This window comes from Cavia porcellus, unplaced genomic scaffold (genome assembly GCF_034190915.1).
Source record: "Cavia porcellus strain 051 isolate PalLab524CR breed Dunkin Hartley unplaced genomic scaffold, mCavPor4.1 scaffold_10, whole genome shotgun sequence".
Lineage (NCBI taxonomy): Eukaryota > Metazoa > Chordata > Mammalia > Rodentia > Caviidae > Cavia > Cavia porcellus.
The window spans coordinates 76,624,057-76,645,256 of NW_026947493.1; the positions used below are offsets into that span (position 1 = coordinate 76,624,057).

General features: G+C 36.0%; 1 protein-coding gene across 8 annotated transcripts in view; it reads right to left on the minus strand.

Annotated features, from left to right (window-relative positions):
• The window catches only part of Csmd3 (CUB and Sushi multiple domains 3), a 1,082,130-nt gene that overhangs the window by 184,605 nt on the left and 876,325 nt on the right, over nt 1-21,200 (minus strand). For all 8 annotated transcript variants that reach the window (XM_063257640.1, XM_063257641.1, XM_063257642.1 and 5 more), the window contains one exon: nt 19,912-20,028. In XM_063257640.1, coding sequence (XP_063113710.1) covers nt 19,912-20,028 — 117 coding nt within the window. The remainder of the gene's footprint in view (nt 1-19,911; nt 20,029-21,200) is intronic.

Below are 21,200 nucleotides of genomic sequence, written 5' to 3' on the forward strand. Positions count from 1 at the left end.
CCTCCTGACAGTACACTCAGCTAGAATTCATAAGTGGATCAATCCTGAACCTCAGTCTCCTGCAAAATCTCAAGACATAGGCAAATTGTAGACAAATTTTCCACAGGAGTGTAACACAGTATGGCATTTAGTCCAAGAGTCAATGGAATCATTGTTTCCAAGTGAAATTGCCTGAGTGTGGCCTTTACCATCCAAATGTTTATCAGCATTCCCTCTGAGCACTGACCAATATCATTAAGCAAGCTCTCTTTACAGCATTCTGGGGTTTCTCTACCCCATAACTCTGTACCTTTCTAAACTCTTCCTGAAAAGCAGTTGCAAAGATTTCTAAATCACACATTCAGATATGGCATGTCAGTGACTCCACTCCTGGTGTTCATTTTCTGTAGCAGTCAGTCTTCTTGTTGCTAAGACATAACACTCAACATCCACAATTTAAAACAGAGGTTACTGTCCCTCATTATTACAGGGAGATTCAATCCATGGATAGCTGGCTTTCAGTCAGAAACATCATGGTGGAGGGCACGCTGGAAGAAAGCTGCTCAGTTTATGGAGGCCAGAAGCAGAGAGAAGATGGAGGAATCAGGGAGGGAGATACACCATTCAAGGACATACATTCACCCCTGGCACAACTCTTCCAACTAAGCCACGTCTCCTAACAGCACCATTAACTACACACCTAGCAGAGACTAAATCTACTGATAAGTATGGTGCCTTCATGATCCAGTAACTTCTGAAATGTAGTATTACTCAACAAATAAGACTTTTACGGGATATTCTAGATCTAAACCTATAACCTTATATCATTGCCCAGATATGAGCACACTCTCCTGAAAATTTCAGAAAGGTTACGTTAGTAAATTGTACAGAAAATTTCCTTAGTGTAGACAAAACTTATTCTCCTAATTATAGTAGTTTGATATAAATTTCCATTAAGTACATCAAAATCTTTTTCAAGATGTACTTAAATTACAATAAACTTTTGAACTATATTATGATAATTAATTATATTCTTGTCTGAGGAGGAGAAGCAGATCTATCTACCAATATAAGGGCTTCCAGGCAGAGGTCCATGACTGACAAGCTTGTTGGAAATTCTTTTGCAATAAATTGGTCAATTGACATTGCAATTTATAAATCAGTCCCTCTTGGTTTTGATGAGTGAAAATCAATGCAAACCAGTTTTCTGAAGGTGGAACACATGCTGAGCTAGCTGACAGCATTAAATTTCCAAGCTTGTAGAGCTGATGATCAAATCTGGAAGTGTAGCACAAACCCAGAAACCAGGAAGGGCTCTGGCAAAAGATCTCATGGTTTTCATTGCTCTTCATAATTATATGCCTGTTTTCATCACTCTCTCTCTTGATACCATGACTTATGCTAGAATACACACACACACACACACACACACACACACACACACACACACAACTTCCAATGTCCCCTACTAAAAAGAAAATGAGTTTTACTCATTGCTAAATTAGTCTTGTCATTGTCTCTCACCAGTGCCCCTAGAGCAGTGACACTCATCATGCCACCAAGGATATGAGCAAAAATGTTCAACAGGCTTTGGTGCTCTCATGCTTAATAATCTTCTTTAGTATCTATAGTACACTTGATACATTTCAAACTCCCTCTTATCCATTAGGTTTCAGTGTACTGCTATCTTTACTAATCTCTCCAATTTGATCCTCTTGTCACCCCCCCTCAATTCCCTGGGGTTTTTTAAAATCTTTTTTTTTTAATCCTTCATGTTCATTAACAGAACTTGTGGTGATAATGTGCATATATTTGGGTGTGTTTTTATTTTATTCAGTTATATTCACAGGTAGCTGTTCCAGACCAGTCAGCATCGATGGATGCTTATCCCCTCCATTAAGGCATAGAAGGGCTCAGAGGAGTGGTGGATGGCCAGGAATTTCCATGTCATTTAGCAGACTTAACCAGTGGCTATTTACCACATATGGACATATTTCTAAATTCTAACTATGGGAATTGTGGCTTTATGATGAACAGTGTCCCTTGACAATCTGACTCAACTAGAACACAAGCTAATGGGACCAGGAAAAGACTTTTCCACTGGGCATCAGGTAACCTCTGTCTAGACAATGGTGTTCTGGAGCCCAGTGGGAACTGCACAGCATTTGTTGCACTGATTTAAACAAGGCACGCCTGGCCCTCCACAACCTGTTCTCTGCATCTTGATTCCTGAGGTAATGGTTTGCTTTTTATTCATAATGAAGCATACGTAGCTCCTTTTTCCCCAAGAAATCATGAGCTATATGCTTATGCATCTTCTTGTGTGGTTCACTCTGGCTGAAATACTCTTTTCTCTCTTGCTAACAACTGTACAGTCCCTAAGATTCAGGCCACTCACTATTTCTAACACTTTCACTTTACCTCCCAAATCAGCTACTGATCTGTGTTAGGTACTCCTCTTGATTTTTGATTGCACCCTCACATGGCACACGTTCACAGTATAAAATTCTTTTTTCACATTTTTGATTAAATTCTTCATTTAGCTTATTCCTTTTCTGTGTTCACCAGCAGAGCAATATCCATAGTTTATAAAAAGTTTGCACTCAGCTTCTAGTTCAAAGTGCATTATCTGTACATTGTTTGACTAATTGATAGAATTTATGCCACTTATGAGCGATATAGTATTGATTTCTAACCCCAATGAGGTTAGAATTATTAATAGTACATTTTAAGGGATTAGAAATAGATGAGCAAAGAAATTGAATAAGGGAGAAATAAGTGATTGCTATATCTCTAAGGAAAACACAGCAAAATATTAAGATGAAAATCAAATTCCTACCATAAATAAGATTTGTATGTACCAAAATATATTTTGAATCTTCCCCATTAACCCACCTTCAAGTAGGCATTTCTCTTCAGATTAGCCCAAAATTCACCATTTCTTGTTGCTATGTCCGGATGTCATTTATATTATGCTTTTGAATCAAATATTTTAATTTCAAAAGTGGTACCCCATCACAATGAAATAAATATTGCACAGGATTTAAGAGAAATTATTCTCACATAAAATCATGCTATGAGAAGCAAAATGATAGATAAAACTGATATTTAGGCTGGTAGGTGAGTAGATTATATAGCCTTGAGGAATTTGAAAGAAATACTGTATTTAGTATCCGTTTTTAAGTTTCCCTTTCTCAGCAAAATCATGCAGGTGGGAATACTAGTTTGTTAAGCTGTTGGAAAATACTTATTTAATCTTTTAACCTGGAGATTGTACAGCACTTCCATAGTGTCATGTGGACCATCTGCTTATATACAAACCAAAAAATAAAAGCTATCAGTCATTTAACCCATTTGAAGCGTAATTTATTGGATTTTCAAATTAATTATTTCAAAATGTAACTGATAACTTCTTTCTTAGGTGAAAAGCAAATAAAGTAAATAATATGAGTCATCAGAACAGAAACAAATAAACATTTGTATTTTCACTGTGATCAGCACTGTACAGCAATAATAAACAATGAAGAGTCATTGTGCCATATACAATGAAGTGTGAGTGGACGAGTGTGAAAAACAATGAGGATTCTATGCTTATGAAAAGACTGCCTGTGACACACTCTGTACTTTGTGAGTCATTTATCTACTAGCCTTGATGGGTCATGGTATAATATATTATAAATGTGATTCTGTATGACATGATAATGAAATACCATAAAAAGACTATGGGTCATGACTCCCCATAAAATTTTTTCATAAAAGCTAATTATATATATATATATAATTTTTCACTATTATAAATGATTTTTGACTACTCTGTGTATGTGCATGCATTCGTGTCTGTGTGTGTGAGAGCTGTCATACTTTGCTTTTACTTATTAATAGAAATGCTAAATAATTTATACTGAAAATTGACTTGTCACTTAATTTCTATGTATAAATATTCAGTTCATCTTAAGAATTTGGGTTAGAACAGAAAATTAATTTTTACCATTATTAGTGAATTGAAATTTGAAGCTTTAAAGGAGTTTTTATAACAGTCATGAGAGAAGTGAAAAGTTAAAAGTGACTGTTAAGAATATTATGATGTGAGAAAAACAAAAGAAAAAATTGATGCATTAAAAAAGAGGAAACATAAAAAATAAAATATGTTGCATTACATTATAACATAACATCTCATTTTTGTAGAATCATAAAAAATTCAGAATTGACATTTAATTTCTGATTTGAAATTTACTGAAATTACACAGATCCACATATTTCTATGAGCAAACCTGAACTTCAGAAGAGTTGGTAGTCTAGCAAACTTTCAAATTTACTGAAATTACAGGAATTCATGTGCCACAAGCAGACTTGTTTTAAAACAGTTAGTGGACCAGTTACCACTGAAATTTACCGAAATTACACGCGAGTCCCTGCACTTCTATGAACAGGTTTGACTATCCGAAGAACTGGTGTTAGTTTCCTACATTTTACTTCTCTATCTTCCAGCAGCACACTCTTCAAATTTAAAAGTAGATTTCACGTATTTTTGAACCAGGCAGGTCCTTGGACACCAGGTTTTCATTTTAAGCATCAATAAATAAGGGCCAGAAGTCTTAAAAATATTTGCTTAAGGTCACATAGCCAATTAGAAGCAGGTATGACCACTGGACTCACAGGTCGCCTTACTTTCCACTATTGATCCAAACCTATCTTCAATAAATTTATTGTGGCTTTCATTACTGATGGTACGACTTTGAACCTTGCTTCAAAATAATCTTCAGTCAACTGGCATTAAATAGTTTGATGGGACTACTGCTGAATGTATCATCTTTAAACAATGAAGCAAATGATAAAAACAAATGGAAAATTATCAATGTGATGAAGTATAAAAATCTGCATTTAAACACATTATAATAAAATATCTACTTCATGATTCATGAAGTACAGGATTCATGATCCTGTATCATCTTTTCCGAAGTTTTCTTTTGAATTGTTAGTCATAATCCATTCATATAACTAGTTTTAAAGTGATTAGTGAAACATGGACATTTTCATTAAACAGTGAATGCAAGTAAACATTCACTACAAAAGCCAATGAATCATTTGATAGGTTTTTGAAAAGTCAACTGATCACATTGTGTAGCATATTATAGGGACATTATTACAAATTGAAATGAATCACTTTTGTTTGAAGGGGAAAGAAAATAAAAATTATAGTAATGATAGAAAGGTATGATTCAAAAGATTTATCTATATGGTATATATAAGACAGTATATATTTATGATACAGTATTATATATAATATATATGGTATACAAGTTACCACTTTTTTTTTTTTTTTGCTTTTACACACTGGAAATTTATTTTTACTGCCAGTAAGACGCCATGAAGGGTCTTCCAGAAGTACAGTATTTACTAACGTTAATTGGAAGGCCAACTCAGCTTGGGACCTTGCAAGTTTTAAGACTAAAGGATATGGGGAGCCAAAGCAAACTTGTAGGCTATTCAATCAAGGCTAAAATGAAACAACCTGAAATGATTTTGAATGCCGATAGCTTTTAAACCCTATCGATCCCCACTCCTTCTGCCCCAGTGTGGGCACAATTGTGTTCTCCCTTTGGCCCTAATGGAAAAGCGTAACCTCAGTTGTCCTGGTGACAAGCCCATTGGAGCGCTAGGGATTCACACCAGGAATATGTCCCATGTTTCGGACACATTCACAAACGTCCCATAAAGTCATGCAAGTTTTGGGGAGTACCCAGGATCATTCACTTTATTTCCCCCCATCTATAACCCTGTAAATGTGAAGCCAGTCTCCTTTCCTTGTTCTCACATGCTTTAGGGGCATGTTTGGGAGTCTGCCACAGCCTTTCCGGGTAGCCTCACTGTATGAGTGGTGAAACTTTTCATATTCCCGTGGTGCTTGTGTGATGGCAGCAGTTTCAGAAGCCACACTGCAGGGTTACTACAGCTGATGCAGTGAGAGAGTGTCCAGCCAATGGTGATGACCAGGAGGTGTTGCTTTTTTTTTTTTTTAGCTTGACACTTGGCTCTGCTGCCTACCGGGGAACTGGAACACTGAGTTCTTTGTTCTGCTTTGTGCTGGACTACCTGAATTCTACGGAACTTTTCACATAGATGTAATCAGCCTACATCAGAAGTTAAATGCTTTAGGAACATTTAGAAATAAGTAGAGATGTCCTTAAATCACCCTCGGATTGTGTATTAGAGCCTCAACTCATGTGTCTTACAATGAATCATACACCTTGATTCCAGCCTAAACTGTGACCAATGCTATTTTCAGTAGTGTGTTTATAATTGCTAGCTGTGTAGCACCCAGACCCTGACCCTTCTTTTATGAAATCTCTGTAATAATGTTGATAGTTTGTATTTTATATAAGCTGGTTTGATAGTCAACTGTGTAGAAGAGCAGTTACCATGTGGTGCACTGCTCTGCAAATTTATAAAAATAGACATGTCAAGAAGACTCTATTAAATGCCATTGTCAATACTACTATCCAAGACTCTAAAAAAAAAAAAAGACTCTGATCCTCTTCTGTGTTGTAGAGAAAGGCACTTCTGATACCTACATAGTACAACTAAAGAATTAACTCAATTTCATCCTTTCAACTTAGGGACTTTAACCTGTATTAAGCAGCCTTTCTATGAGGGAAGTACTTTAACCATGATATTATCAACTTAAGGTGTGTTGGAGGAAAAAAATACCTTATCAATAGCATGGTAAAGATACCTTTCTTTTTCTGAAGTGTATGTGGTAACCAGCAAAGCAGGTGCCGGACTCAAAAATCTAGATACAAGGTCAGGAAACAAAATGTTGAAAAACAGAGTACCACAGTGTTAAACAATAGAAATCCAATATTTACATAACAAATTATAAATTAAAAATTTGTTTTTGTGTCTCTGTAACATGGGTACTCAATTTTAATATTAACTAAAATGTACTAATTGACAAGCATTCATGGCTTTAATAAGTAGGTTCAGGTTAAAGACTTCACCAGAAATTTCACTAAATTCAAATAAGACATATCCTATAACCTAAATGAGTTAGGAAATAAAAAAAAAAAAAGAGAAAAAAGAAGTATGTCTCATTAATCATCTAAGTTATCACATTACCTAAATATCATAAGGTGGTCATGCAAACTCTGACCAACACAATTATAATAAATTCAAATTAAATATTTAGTACTTAAAATAACCTTGACAAATTGGAATCTCAGAGACCTTTATCCTCAATTAATATAGTTAACATGGCTGTGTGCAAAATAATATGAGGTCTTCAAAGATTGAAACCAATTATAGAAGACATTAAAAGAAAAGGATGATTATCTTCATTACTTTTCCATTTAATAGTTTGACTTGACTGTTTTTAAAGAAATGAATGGTATCTCATGGTGAGTTGCTACAAATTTAATTCTGTGATTTACCATTTTGGGTACCATAATCAATATTACTGAAATTATCGACCACATCCAATCATCTGCTAGTATTTTACTGACTTGATTTGAATGTTCTCATAAGTTTCTGTTTCCACAGTTTTTCAACCCTTACTTTCAGTGATGCAATAATTCAGTGGGTTTTGCTTTTAGCTTCCAAGAACTGCTTTATTGAGTACTTACGGGATCTTCAACAACCCAGCCATTACATGGTCTTTAAAATGCCATCAAGTTAGTACCTGCTCCCAATTTTGTTGGCAAACAAAAGTAATAAATCACACTTGTAGCATCATCCTTCAATACTATCCACTTTAAACAATCATTTGAGACTCTAATGAGTCACAATAGAGCTCACAAAAAGGAAAGGTTTCACAGTGTGACACAAGTCCCCAGCAACCCAGGAACATCTCTGAGAATTATTTTGTTAGTCAAAGTCAACACCAATGCTGATACCATTCAGAAGCAGTTTCCCACCTGCACAGTACTCCAATGTTAAAAGCAATCTTAATCTTTTAGGATTTTATTAGGTTTTGAGAGCAGCATATCTCTCATTTATCATCATACTTATAACCATTTATGTTAATAATAGCAAGTTATCTTTTCTCATATGCATGCTACATTTATGTGTTTTCTTTCAAAAAATGTCTTAGATTATTTGCAAATTATGACACAACACAAAATGCCTGTAAGAAACTCCTTCAGTGTAGAAGCCATAGGGGCTTCTTCCTATGGTCTGTGGAGCCCCTGGACCACCATTATTCATTGAAATAATACCCACATGCCAGAGCCAACCGGGGCCTTCTACTATATCCCATCTGTATAAGCGGAAAGCCTCTCTTGTTCTCAGTCCTAGGCAGATGTTATAGTTTTGCTCCTGTTCTGGAGCACTTAGCAAGCCGAAGAGCACTTTGACATCAACCGATAGAGTTTGTATTCCTTATAGACTATATGTGTCGCCATCACCACACAGGGTTGAACTCCCTGGAGAGCTGCTACTTTTATACCTTAATCAAGGCATTCCTGATAAAAGACCCACGGGTCAGTGCAGGTGGTTAAATTATGCTGCCTACACTGTGGTCTCTCAGCAATCAGCCCCAGCTACGTGATTTCACAGACCTCTTGGATCACTGCTAATGGTCTGCACACAGTCAGCCCATAGCCATATTTCCTTAGCCAAGGATGTTTCCTAGGAGGTAAAAATCTGTAGAAATCTTTTGTTCCATATGCAAAATATGAAGCATTCACACAGGTCCTTACACCTAGTACGGCAAAGCACAAGACCTCACCAAAACAGTGCATATGCTCTCTAGAATTCTAGGTCTTCTTTATAACAAATAAGGCATTGCTTGCACTCATCCCAATACACAGTGATAAATTCTCAAATAAACACTTGAATGAAATGTTCACCTCTTTACTTCTCTGGTAATAAGTCTAACAACGTACCATCACGGCCTCCTTAAATAAGTTAAAAAAATCAAAACTGGCAAAGGTGAGTCATTTATCTTCAAGAGTAAATGTTGTAATACACAATCTGAATCCATTTTTGATGTGCGACCTAAAATGTTTTCAAACCATTGCTCTTCCCCATTTCTCACTGCCGTTCATCTGGGAGGGCAGTCAAGAAAACTCCTTCAGCGCTATGGACACCCTTGTCGAGGAGTAGTGGAAACTTCAAAGACACAGCTCTGCTTTTTTAACTCAGCAAATAAAATACAACCACAAAGCCAGTTCCCTTTCCCTGATCTCATCATTTACTTAGGATCCTGCACCACCTTTCTCAGAAAATTGTTTATGTGAATAATCAACGTTTTCTTATACCCTTACAACATGCGTTCATCTAGGTTGTTACAATAAATTAACACAAACAGCATAATTTACAGATGACAGAAAGTGGTTTTGCACAGTTAGGGAGGCTGGAAATCTAAGAACAAGTGATAGATTCAATGTCTAATATAAGCCCATTTCCTGGCTCACAGATCATACTTTCTGTTTATGTTGCCACAGAGTGTGAGGGGCCAACTAGCTCTCAGGGATCTCTTTTATAAGGACTCCAACCCCATTCATGAAAGCAATAATACCTTTCAGGGCCAAGTCACATCTTGAAGATTTTGTCTACTATGTCCCCATGGGAGTTAAAGAATGACATGAACCTTCAGACAACAGCAGTTATATGTAGCATCCTAAATCTAGATATTTAGCCAAATATGAGAGGAAAAGGGTAACATAAACACAAATGCATAGGATAGCTGTATCTTTCTTCTCTAAAATTACAGGCTCCAACTCAAAATAATAAATTTCTTAACTTATTCAAATCTCCCACCATGCATGAGTTTTTGTAGTTTTCTTCACAAATATGTCTAATAATGTATTTTTGTGTGCTTCTGTTTAATATCTTTAAAATTATGTTTATCTTTGTTTTTATATACAGAATATATTCATCTTTTGAATAAAGGTTGTGTGTTTTGTCACTTTGCAATACTTTGAAGTGTAATCATTTTAAATGTAAGCACAGAATTTTTATTTAAACAATTCTATTGCTGGTATTTCTGATGATAAAATTAAAATATTATGCTCAAAATTAAAAGAGTTCTTTCTTATGGCATAAAAATGATATACATATTCTCACTATTAAAAATAACTATTCATGGGCTTCCAACATGGTTGCTTAGAGAAGGCAAGTTGGAGAAATTCTGAAGAGAATAAGTGATAATGCAAGTATTATGAAATGGGGGAGACAAACACCCAAATGGGGAGAATTAACCTGAAAGACAAATCCTCCAGAGCAAACCATGTGTTTGTATTTCTGAAAAAGGTAAGTGGGGCCACTGCTGGTCTGAATCTTTTCTCAGCTAAAGAATCATCTTGGAAGGGTGCTTTTTAAGTCAGGGGTTATGAGGAGAACAATTACAATCAGGACACAGAATTTATATTATTTATGATGGTCACCCAGAGTTTAACACAAGAAAGTGCAGGAAATCTGCCCACAACACTAAAGTCCCAGAGTATTCATCCAAGGGTCTAGATCCCACAGCAATGTCCTGCATGAGTCCAGGTGAAGGCCTAGAACCAATGACAATGCCTCTCATGAGTCCAACTGGAGATCTAGAGCCCACGAGAAAGATTCACACCAGTCTGTTTTGCAGATCTGCACTGGGAAGGCTCAAAGGTCAGTGGTGGAAGCCAGAAAGTCTATACCAGTAGGATGAAGGAGCCGTGCTGGTGGGTTCAGGGTTCTACACTGGAGCCAAGAAGTCATGCCATAATAAGGACCAGGGTTTCCATGAAAAGTAAGACAGCAATCCTCAGTGACAAGGAGGTCCTGAGCTCCTCTGATGATGAGAACAGTCAAGTACATGCCCAAAAGCCATCAGGATAAGCTTCTCCTGGAGATTAAACAGCACATACCTTCCCTTCTGGAGCCAGGAAGTGACGCTCAATGTAAGGAACAAAGCTCCCACAAAGCTCCCACAGTCACTCTCACCAACAAGGTCCTGAGCTTCTAGGATGATAATGGCCAAACTCATACTGGGGCTGCTAGTCATGATGAGCTCCTCCAGCATCAATGACTTTCAAGCAACACTTAGGAGAACCCACAAGCCTCATTCTTCTCCACATCTCTATGCCGGCAACTTTGCTCAAGTGGAACATCTACTCTCAGAACCATGCTGATTCAACTCAGCTGGTGTTAAATTGGCCACCAGTTTTTAATGCATAACAGGTGCTACCAGCCTGAGGGAAGGAGACTCTGCTAGGAGGCCCAGCTCCCTACACTATCCTTCCTGTCTGTAAGAGGAAATTCAGTGAGTGTCTTAGTTACTTTTTACTTGTTGCTGAGACAAAATACCTGATGTTCAAAGTTGGGAAAGGAAAGGTTTATTTCTTCCAGTGTTTGGAGGTTTCAGTCCATACTCAGTTGGTTCCAAGGCAGGGTGGCATGGCAGGGCCGCAGATGCAAACAGCAAGGCATAAACCAGCAAGAGACAGGCCTTCTTTCTGGCATTACATTGTATGCTGGTTCCACCCCTATGTGGGTGTGGCACTGACACCATCATCTAAGTGCTAGACAATGAACCAATCACAAATGCACAATGCAAACAACTGAGGCCTGGGGACCACCTATATAAACCGTGACAGTGAATGAATTAAGTACATTTAGAGCCCTAGGGAAGTTAAGGGCTACAACCAGAAAAAGAGCAGGACAGCTATAATAACAGGCAGTTCCTCCCCTGGTCTCCACTCTTACAGTTCAGCATCAAAAAAGAAAGTCCCCAGCTAGGCGGAGAGAAGCTGAACACCGTGAAATGAACCATGGGTGGTGCGGAGCTCCCTGGCAGACCACACTGCTAGAGCCATGGGGATAATGAGAGCTTCACAGAGCCAGACCATAATGAGTACTTTCTTACAGTTTCCACAAACACCAGGAAAAGTATCAAACAGCATGAAATCTTGCCTTCCTTTTCTCTCGGAGTGAGAAAAGGAGGCTGTCTGCAGAGCCTAGGGACTGGGCCAAGGCCCAGTTAGAAAGTACAGCTGCTGAGGCAGAAACCAGATTTCAGGACCAAGGAACAGAAATAGTAACCTGGAGCCAAGCTCTTGGTGATGTACTGGACAGAAGAACCCTGGAGGTAGGGGACTGCAGGGTTGGGAGGTCACAGGCAGAAGTCAACAGAGAATCTGATACCCAGTAAACTTCACTACATCTCTCCTTCCCAAACAGACAAAGTGTTCAAGTGACACACCTAAGTTGTCACCTGTGGCCACCCAGAGAGACTGACAGAACTCACCACACCCAAGTGGGCAGTTTAGCCATACCCAAGGATGGAAGCCAACTAGGTTGCATGTAGTCAGACTACAAAGATGTTTAATGAAACACACATAAGTAAATGCAATGTATCACATAAACTTAAGATCACAATCACATGATCATTTCAATAGATGCAGAAAAAGGTAACAAAATTCAATACTCATTCATGATAAAACTGTGAAGAAAATCTGTACAGAAGAACTTTGTATCAATCTGATAAAAGTCATTTATTACAAACCTATTGCCAACACCATATTAAGTGGAGAAAAGTTGAAAGCTTTTCTCTTAAAAACAGGAGTAAGACAAGGATGTCCAGTATCATCACTTCTTTTAATGTTTGAAGCATCAGTCAGAGCAGTGAAGAAAAAGAAATGAAAGTGATATTCATAAGAAAGGCAGCCAATTTATCATTAATTGTACATTACTTGATCCTTTACATAGAAGACCCAAAAAATTCCACCAAAAGATTCTTAAAACTGTTAATCAATTCAGGAATATAGCTGAATGAATAATCAACACAAAAATCAGTAACAATCCTGTACATCAACAATGAACTCACAGAGAAAGAAATTGATATCATTCACAATAGCAGCAAGACAAATTAAATACTTAGGAATTCGTCTAACTATGGAAGTAAAATACCTCTATAGTGAAAACTACAGTACTCTGAAAAATAAATTGAAGTGGACACATCAGATAATGGAAAGATGTCCCTTACTCCTAAATAAGCAGAAGTAATACTGTTACAATGCCCATAAATTGAAAACTGATGAACAGACTTAATGCCATTTCAATCAATATAGCAAAAGTATTATTCATAGAACAACAACAAAAAGAAATGTCCTAAAATTAATATGATACTAGAATATATCTAGAATAGCAAATGCAATCCTGAGCAACAAAAACAAAATGGAAGTCATCATAATCCTGCAATGCAAGTTATACACCAAAGCTATAATGATATTGCACAAAATCAGACATAAGGATCAATGGACTAGAATAAAAGATGGAGAAACTAATCCAGCACATTAATTTATTCAATCTTCGTCAAGGGAGCTGAAACCATGTGCTGGCGAAAAGCAAACTATTGAACAAATTGTTCTGTGAACTGGTTATACACCTGCAGAAGTTTGAATCTAGACTCATATCTGTCATTATGCACCTAAATAAAATGAAGATGAATTGAAAACATATATATTAAAATAGAAACTACGTGTGGAAGATAGGTAAAATTCTTGAAACCATAGGAATAGACTTTCTTTTCTTTCTTTTTTTTTTTTTTTTGTGTGTGTTTTTCATTTTTATCGGTACTAGGGATCGAACTCATGACTGTCTGCTTGCAAGGCAGGCACTTATGCCGCTGAGCTAAATCCGCAGCCCACAGGAAAGGACTTTCTAAACAGAACCTCAGTTGTACAAAACATAAAATACAGAATCAATAAATGGGATTATAAGAAGTACAAATGGCCATTGAATACATGAAAAATGGCTCACCATATCCAGCCATCTATGAAATGCAAATTCAAACACACACTTTCAGCTTAATCCAGAAAGAATGGTTGTTATCAAGAAACTAACATCAAATCTGGGTGAGCCTATAGGGAAACAGAACACCTTCCTACATTGATGATAGGAATGTAAAGTGGTACAACCACCGTGGAAATCAACATGAAGAGCTTCAAAAAACCAAAACTACAACTTCCATTCAACCTAGACTTTCCTCTTCTACATGTCTTCCTAAAAGAGTCAGAAACATCATACCACATTAATACATGTACACCCATGTTTGCTGCTGCCCAAGTCATAATAGCTAAATATTAGAAGTGGCCCAAATGTCTATCAACAGGTAAAGGGATAAAAAAAATGTGCTATTTATACATAATGGAGTACTACTTTGGGTCATTTGTATGAAAATGGATGCACCTGGAAAAACATGATGTTAAGGAGAATAAACCAGACACATATAGCTAAGTATCACATAAATCTCCCGCATGAGAAACCCAAAGTATAAATGATTTTAAAGACAAAGTGAAATACAGACAGTAGGAAATAAAGAATGAGATTATTTACAAGTGGGAAGGAGACATGGGGATGGCGGCAGGTGGCAGTGAGGAGAGTAGAAGAGAAATCAAGAGGAATACGATATATTATATTGGGTATCTTCACCCACTCTCTGAGATGAATGGAATCATTATGGAGTGGAAAATGTGTACTAATAAAAACAATAAACATAACCATCTAGTTTCTTTTTCTTTTCAACTGTTCTAAATCTAATATGTAATGATTAAATAGTAAATGTGCAATTTGAAAAACATTTTGTGACATTATCTGTTATTGTTACATAGATGAACCCAGTATTGGGCAAAGAGTAATCATTGATTGAAATAATTGTAATTTTTTTAAAAAAATAGAACACAGTGCAGTTTAAATATAAAACATAGGTCTAGCGATATAGCTCAGTTGTGCAAGGCTTGCCTGGCAAGTGCAAGTTTATGAATTCAATTCCTAGTACCCAACATAAATAAATAAATGAAAAATATAAAAATAATTGATTTTCAAGGCTACTCATTATTGAAGATTTCGAAGAAGAACAATAAAAAGCCAATAAATAAATTTACTAATGAGGATTGGGAAATAATGAGGATGGAGAAACTACCTTAAAACAATTCATCAGTAAAATATGTGGAAAAGCCAGGCATGGTGGCACATGCTTGTAATCTCAGCATGCGGGAGGCTGAAGCAGGAGGATCATTACAAGTTCAAGACCAGCCTGGGCTACAAAGTGAGCACATGGCCAGCTTGAACTGCATAGCAAGACCCTGTCTCAAAAAGACAAAAAGTAATAAATAAATAAATAAATAAATAAATAAATTTTTTAAAAAATTGAATAAATAAAAATATGGGAAAATAGTGACAATAAGTTATTATTGAGCCAAACAAAACTTATGTAAGGGATTTTGAGTAAAACAGGTCATTTTAAAAAGTGCACAGATCTAGAGATAAATTGAAATGATATTGTAATATAAAATATAAGAATAACTAACTTCGAATATTAGCACTAATTTAAAAAATCAAGGTGTTCAATGGCTAAACATATATTTATATTTATAGAAATTATGCTTGCATATTAGTTTCCAGATATGTATTTTTCCATTCAAAATCCTGTAAGATTCTAAATTTTTAATGTCTGCCTTTCACAACTTATCAGCTTACACAGTAACATGAAATAGTTAGTAGAAAATTCATAATTATGGAAAATACTGGAAAAATCATATGCATTTAATTATTATGTAATTACCAAGTGCATCAGCCTGCAACAAACTGAGTTTAATGTAATAAGAATGAGATATTTGTTACCTAATTATCAGTGTTTTCACTATTGACCATAGGAAAAAGTATATAGTAAAAATCATTCTCTAATTTGGGTGATTTCATAAGGAAAAATGCTTCTAGAGGTATTTAAATTAAAATACTACAAGCTGGTGATGGTGATGGGCACCGTCTGAAATTCTGTCGTGTGAGAAGCTGAGGCAGGAGGATGGTGGAAATTTCAAGGCCAGCTTGGGCCACACAGTGAATCCAGTCCAGCCTAAACTACATAGCAAGACCCTGTCTCATAAAGTCAAAAACAAAACAGAAACAAACAAACAAAATAATAAAAAAGAAAAGTATCGCAGTGGGAGATAAGAAAGACAATAACTTGTGAATAAGAAGGGAAAGGAGGGTTTCAGGGAAGGGAGGGTACGGAGAAAAAGAAGAAGCTGGAAGATATATTATGTACAGGTACAAATTCCCCACGATGTATGTGGTCATTATGTTTACTTAAAATGTATCAATAAAATTAAAATTTAAAAAATAATTTTGAAAAAGAAACAAAGAAAAATACACAGAAATAAGAGAGAAATCTAGGTGCTGAAACCTCCTGTAGCAATAGCCAAAAGCTTTTAGTGTCTCTATGAAACAATGGTACAAACAGGACTGAAAATAACCTCAGATGACTGAAAAAATCATGAACTGAAAATGTATGTAATCAACAGATTGTAGCAGATGACAAGACAGAGGGCAGATTAACCGGTTAGAGAGCTGTTATGCTGGTTTCTGAGGTTCCACATGTGAAACGAGTCTAGGGAAAGAAGAACCCATGAGCCCTAATAAATAGCTTTCAGGGCATTCTAGAAGTTGAAACTATCTGGGAGCTTTTATTTTCAGGCATCTCACCTTCAAAAGTATGAGAATAAATTTGTGTTGTTTAAACTGCTCTGTTCGTGGCATTTTGTTATGGAAGACAAAGGAACCTGAATCACACACTCTCTACTACAGAGACACTCTGGGGAATAAGGAGGGAGGGACCTAGAAGAGAAAGAAGTGGGGAGCCTTGAGTGCAATGAGGATTCCACAGGGAATATTCCATGTGAAATTACCTCTACGAGTGATTAACCAAATGGGAAACAATTTATGATTAGGAGACAAAGGACGTGCCAGATATGGCGGTGCACTTGGAGCCCCAGGATTCTGTGAGACTCAGGCTGCAGGAGTTCAAGTTCAGGCCCAATCTTGGGCAACTTAGGGAATTAGTGATATTCTGTCTCAAATTATACAAATGAAAAGGACTGCGTGTATTACGAGGGATTCATTCTCTAATACCAATAAATAAATACCCTGAAAGAGGAAGGAAAATTAAAATGTATTTTATTGATAAAGTAGTGTTATTTACATCTCCAAAGTCAAGTGAAAGAATTTAATGCTATGCACAGAAGTCAGTAAAGTATTAATTAATAAATGCTACCCATTTGAACCAGATCTATTACTTTTTAAAAATATAAAACAATGAAACTCATTGATATAAACACTGCAAATCCTAATATCTGAAGTTCAAATAAAGTCTAATGGTGTGCATGAAAAAAAATTCTCCTCTACAGAAAATTTGAATAAATTTTCTGATAAAATATTATGTATGCTATTGACCAGTAGAATCACATTATGTGCATATTTAGTTTACATGAATTCAATTCTACACTAGGAAAGATAAAATAAATGAACATACATGGCCTATAATATAAGGAACACAACTAGTTTGTTGTGTATTACATAAATATAATATAAGTAATTTTGAGGACTGAGACCTATGCAAAATACAATCTCAGTGAAAAACTGAGTATACTGGATAAATATTGTGCTGCACAATTTAAAAGTCAGGTTGTGATATATAAAAGAAGGAATGGTTATAACCTGGGATAAATGACAGGAAATGAGAAAAATGTGAGACATGCCACTGTAAATTGACCTAAGAAATAGCTCAATGCAACAATAGCACACAATTACGGTAAAGCCAGAAAGACAGCAGAAGCGAAATGGGAAGCTGACTGGTAGAGATCCAAGGAACACGGCTTACACCAGAGAAGTGAAGGGAGTAATAGGAAGAAGTCAATATCAGTATTCACTTAATTCTGCGTCATTACTCTCAGAAGATTGTCAATGATCATTAGATGCCTTAGATGACTGGAAATCTACTGGAGATGTGAAACCCAAAATACTGGTTTTATGTCTTTAATAGTTTGTGCTTTAACTAAATAAAACAATTGTCTTATTTTTAGCCATGGTACCTTTAAGACCATGCTCCAATCTGACATTCAGGCCCTTTTATTCCATCATTTTGAGGGATGGGAGTGGTGGTAGAATATAATGTGACCATGAGGAAAAATGTGTGTGTGCATTGCATCTACATATACTATGTGTCACTGTGCAAATATTATATTACTTTATAGTAAAATAACCCTACAATGTAGACATTTATCATCCCCTTTTTAAGGTAAGGGAATTAAAGCTAAAGCTGACGCTGTGATTTGCGCAATGTAAAGAAAGAGTTGAGTTGAGCCTACGACTCAGAAATCTGACTCCAAAATTTCAATTTTCCAATGGCATTGAGCATGGAATATGTAAGATGCTTTTGATGTAGTGTCATTTACTCTTCACAATTCTTTTATGTTCACATAAATGATTTTCACTTTCCCAATAGTTTGAGTCTTTAGGACATTACATAACTTGTGCAGAGAAAGCAAAGAAATGACACTGCTAAAATTAGAATCCCCTGGTGTTAAGATTTATATATAGTTTGAAATAAAGAGTGATGCACCATTTGCAAAATAGAATCTTTTTTAACTAATAAACAAAAGTGCACTTTATTTTATCCTCAAAAAATTCAAGAAAAACTGTTTCAAAAATACCACTAATTTTTGTGTCAACATATCATTAGTTTTTTTGTTTTTGTTTTTGCTTTTTAACAATAAGAGAATCCAATTAAATTTAAATTAGTGTGCCAGAACAAAGATTCCAGTGTTTAGGAATCTATTAGCTAATTTATTTTGATCGGTACATTTTCCTTCTCTTTATGAGCTCACAGTCTACTGCTCTCCAAAGGGAACTTAGACAGCCATGCAGTTTTCTGGATAATCGTTGCTACGATTCTGTCAGCAGCCATGTAATATTTTTGGCATCTGGGGACTGTAAACCTCTCTAGCAAAGGGAGAAAACTGCCTTGGATACAAAAGGTTAAAAACAAACAAAATTAAGAGGATGATACTCTTCTTGTAAATTGTCTTTCTCCTAACACAGCTCAAATCTGAATCAACCTATCAATATGTTAGGGAAAGCAAACGCTTGGTATAGAAACAAACACTGCTAATGTTGGCATCATCGCTCCCTTTCAGTGTTAAAGAAAAGGCTTACTATGTCACTTCCAATGACACTCGTCTTAATTAATTTGAGGATCTTAGATTTCATTCAGAGGGGAGGAAAAAAGGTAGTATCTGGTTTTAAAAAGTTGGACTGGAAACATCAGCTTATTTTATATACTAGCAGCAGAAATGTTAAGATGTTATCCAACAAGCTTTAACGATAAAAATCCATGTCCTTCTGGAAAACACTGAGTCATCCAGACCCAGACGCTCATGACAGCTATAACAAATCCTTTACCATGCAACACAATGTTATAAATCGAAACTGTAGAATAGTTTATGAACTTTCGGCCTCTCTTCCACACTTTACTGCTCACTAAATTTCCCTCGCCTATCCATGCATGAACAGAGCTTGATCTGGGTTAGATCCAGCTGGATCTTAAATCCAAAACCCTTCAGAAGCCAGATAGGAGACTTCTAAGACTTGTGATCAGGGATATGCACAGCAAAGGACACAATGTCCTCATGGTGCCAGTGCCGAGCAGATTGTCAGGTTGACAGATGAGTTAGAATGTCCTTTGTTGTCTTTTTTGTATTCATTTAGAGACTAGATAATGAAACCAAAATCTCTTTTTGTTCTGAAAATGTGACAATAAGCTGATATATGATTGTTTCAGGAAAACTTTTGTTATTGTTTCTATATTTGACTTTATGCATATTTTTATAGACTTGGCTTTATGCTCTGGTAATTTCCCATTTCATATGATTCCAATAGGAAGGCACTTGGAAGGTTACTGGATGTACTTCTTTTTAAAAATTAAAAACAATCCTGTTTTCATTTTATATTGTTGTTTACCTGTGTACTTCATCATTAATTTAGATTGCGTATAATGACCTTAAACTTTATTACAAAGGTACTAACTACAAAGAATCATAATGTACTTTTTGGGCATTTGGTATTTCCATTAAAAAAAAAAAAAAAAAAAAAAAACTACATGGCAAAATAAGTCTTACTTACCAAACTCCTTGGGAACTGCTATGGAATAAACACAATTATGTCCCACGCTATAATTTTTTGGATAATTTGGAGATAGAACAGTGCCTTCTGATCCTGTTGAACGGCTTCCACAGGGTGCTAGGAAATACATATGATAAAAATATTATCATTAGAAAAAAGTTTAAAATGTATCTCATGAATAACTTCTTGATATAAAACTTGAGAACTGGATTTTAAAATGTAGATTTTATTTCATTTTTAACAAGTTTGCGTGCTGTTAAAATAGAAACAAATCACTTGTGCAAAATTTTATAAATATTCAAATTTATTGTTCTCCAATGCAAAATAGTATAATAATATTATAGTAACATTATCTTTAAATGAGAATAGCAAGTGTTCATGATAAAATCATAGAAAAGTGGTCATGTTACTCTCAAACTGGGAAATCCACTGGGGACCATAGCTCTGGTAATAAAAAAGAGACTTGAGCTACTTATGAATAGAAATTTAAAGTTGATACTCTTTGACTGAGATCACTCTTAAAATTAAGTAAAATGAGAAAACAGCCAAAGAAGTTCTGTAGGACACCAAAGGTTTAGGGACAGATAAATTAGGTGTGGCAATAAATTCTCTTGCTTGCGAGCTAAGGGATAGAAAAGTTTTACCAGAAAGAAGAGGTTAAACCTTACAAAGTGGTTATTAAAGGCAGGGGTGTAGAGTGTGGACTGATTTGGGAATCTGGAAAGAAAGGGAATAGGTGCTTCTTTCCAAGTTCTATAGTGGTTTCCCGGGGGAAGGATTTTGGGCAGGCGCGCTTTTCTGTAGGCCCCGCCCCTTGTCTTTGTTAGAACATCTTTCCTGAGCTCCTGATTGGTGGGCCCTGGGCAGGACCTTGTCTTTCTCTTCCAAATTAGAGCCATCCTGCCTGATGTGTCATTTATTGGTGTGCTTATCCACACTAAGTTTTTCAGGTTTTATTTTTCTATGGAAAGGCTGCACTTATTGGGAGCAGTGAGATGGAAAGTTGTTATTACTGCTCCTCGTTTTTTATGAATAGAACACTAACGGTTTGAGATCTCTCACTCTGTTTATCGGGTTTAAACTTGGACAGAAAGGATAGATTATAATTTATTATCCCTCTCAAGTACCAACAAGAGGTTCTTGGAGTTATTAAAAGTAGTTTCATCTAGAGCAGCCCTCTGTAAATTATGGTCACTAGATCAAAGCCAACTCATGGACAAAGGTTTTTACCTTTTAAAAGAGTTAAAAACAAAAGAAAAACTGCAGGTATATACGAGTTAGAAAAACAT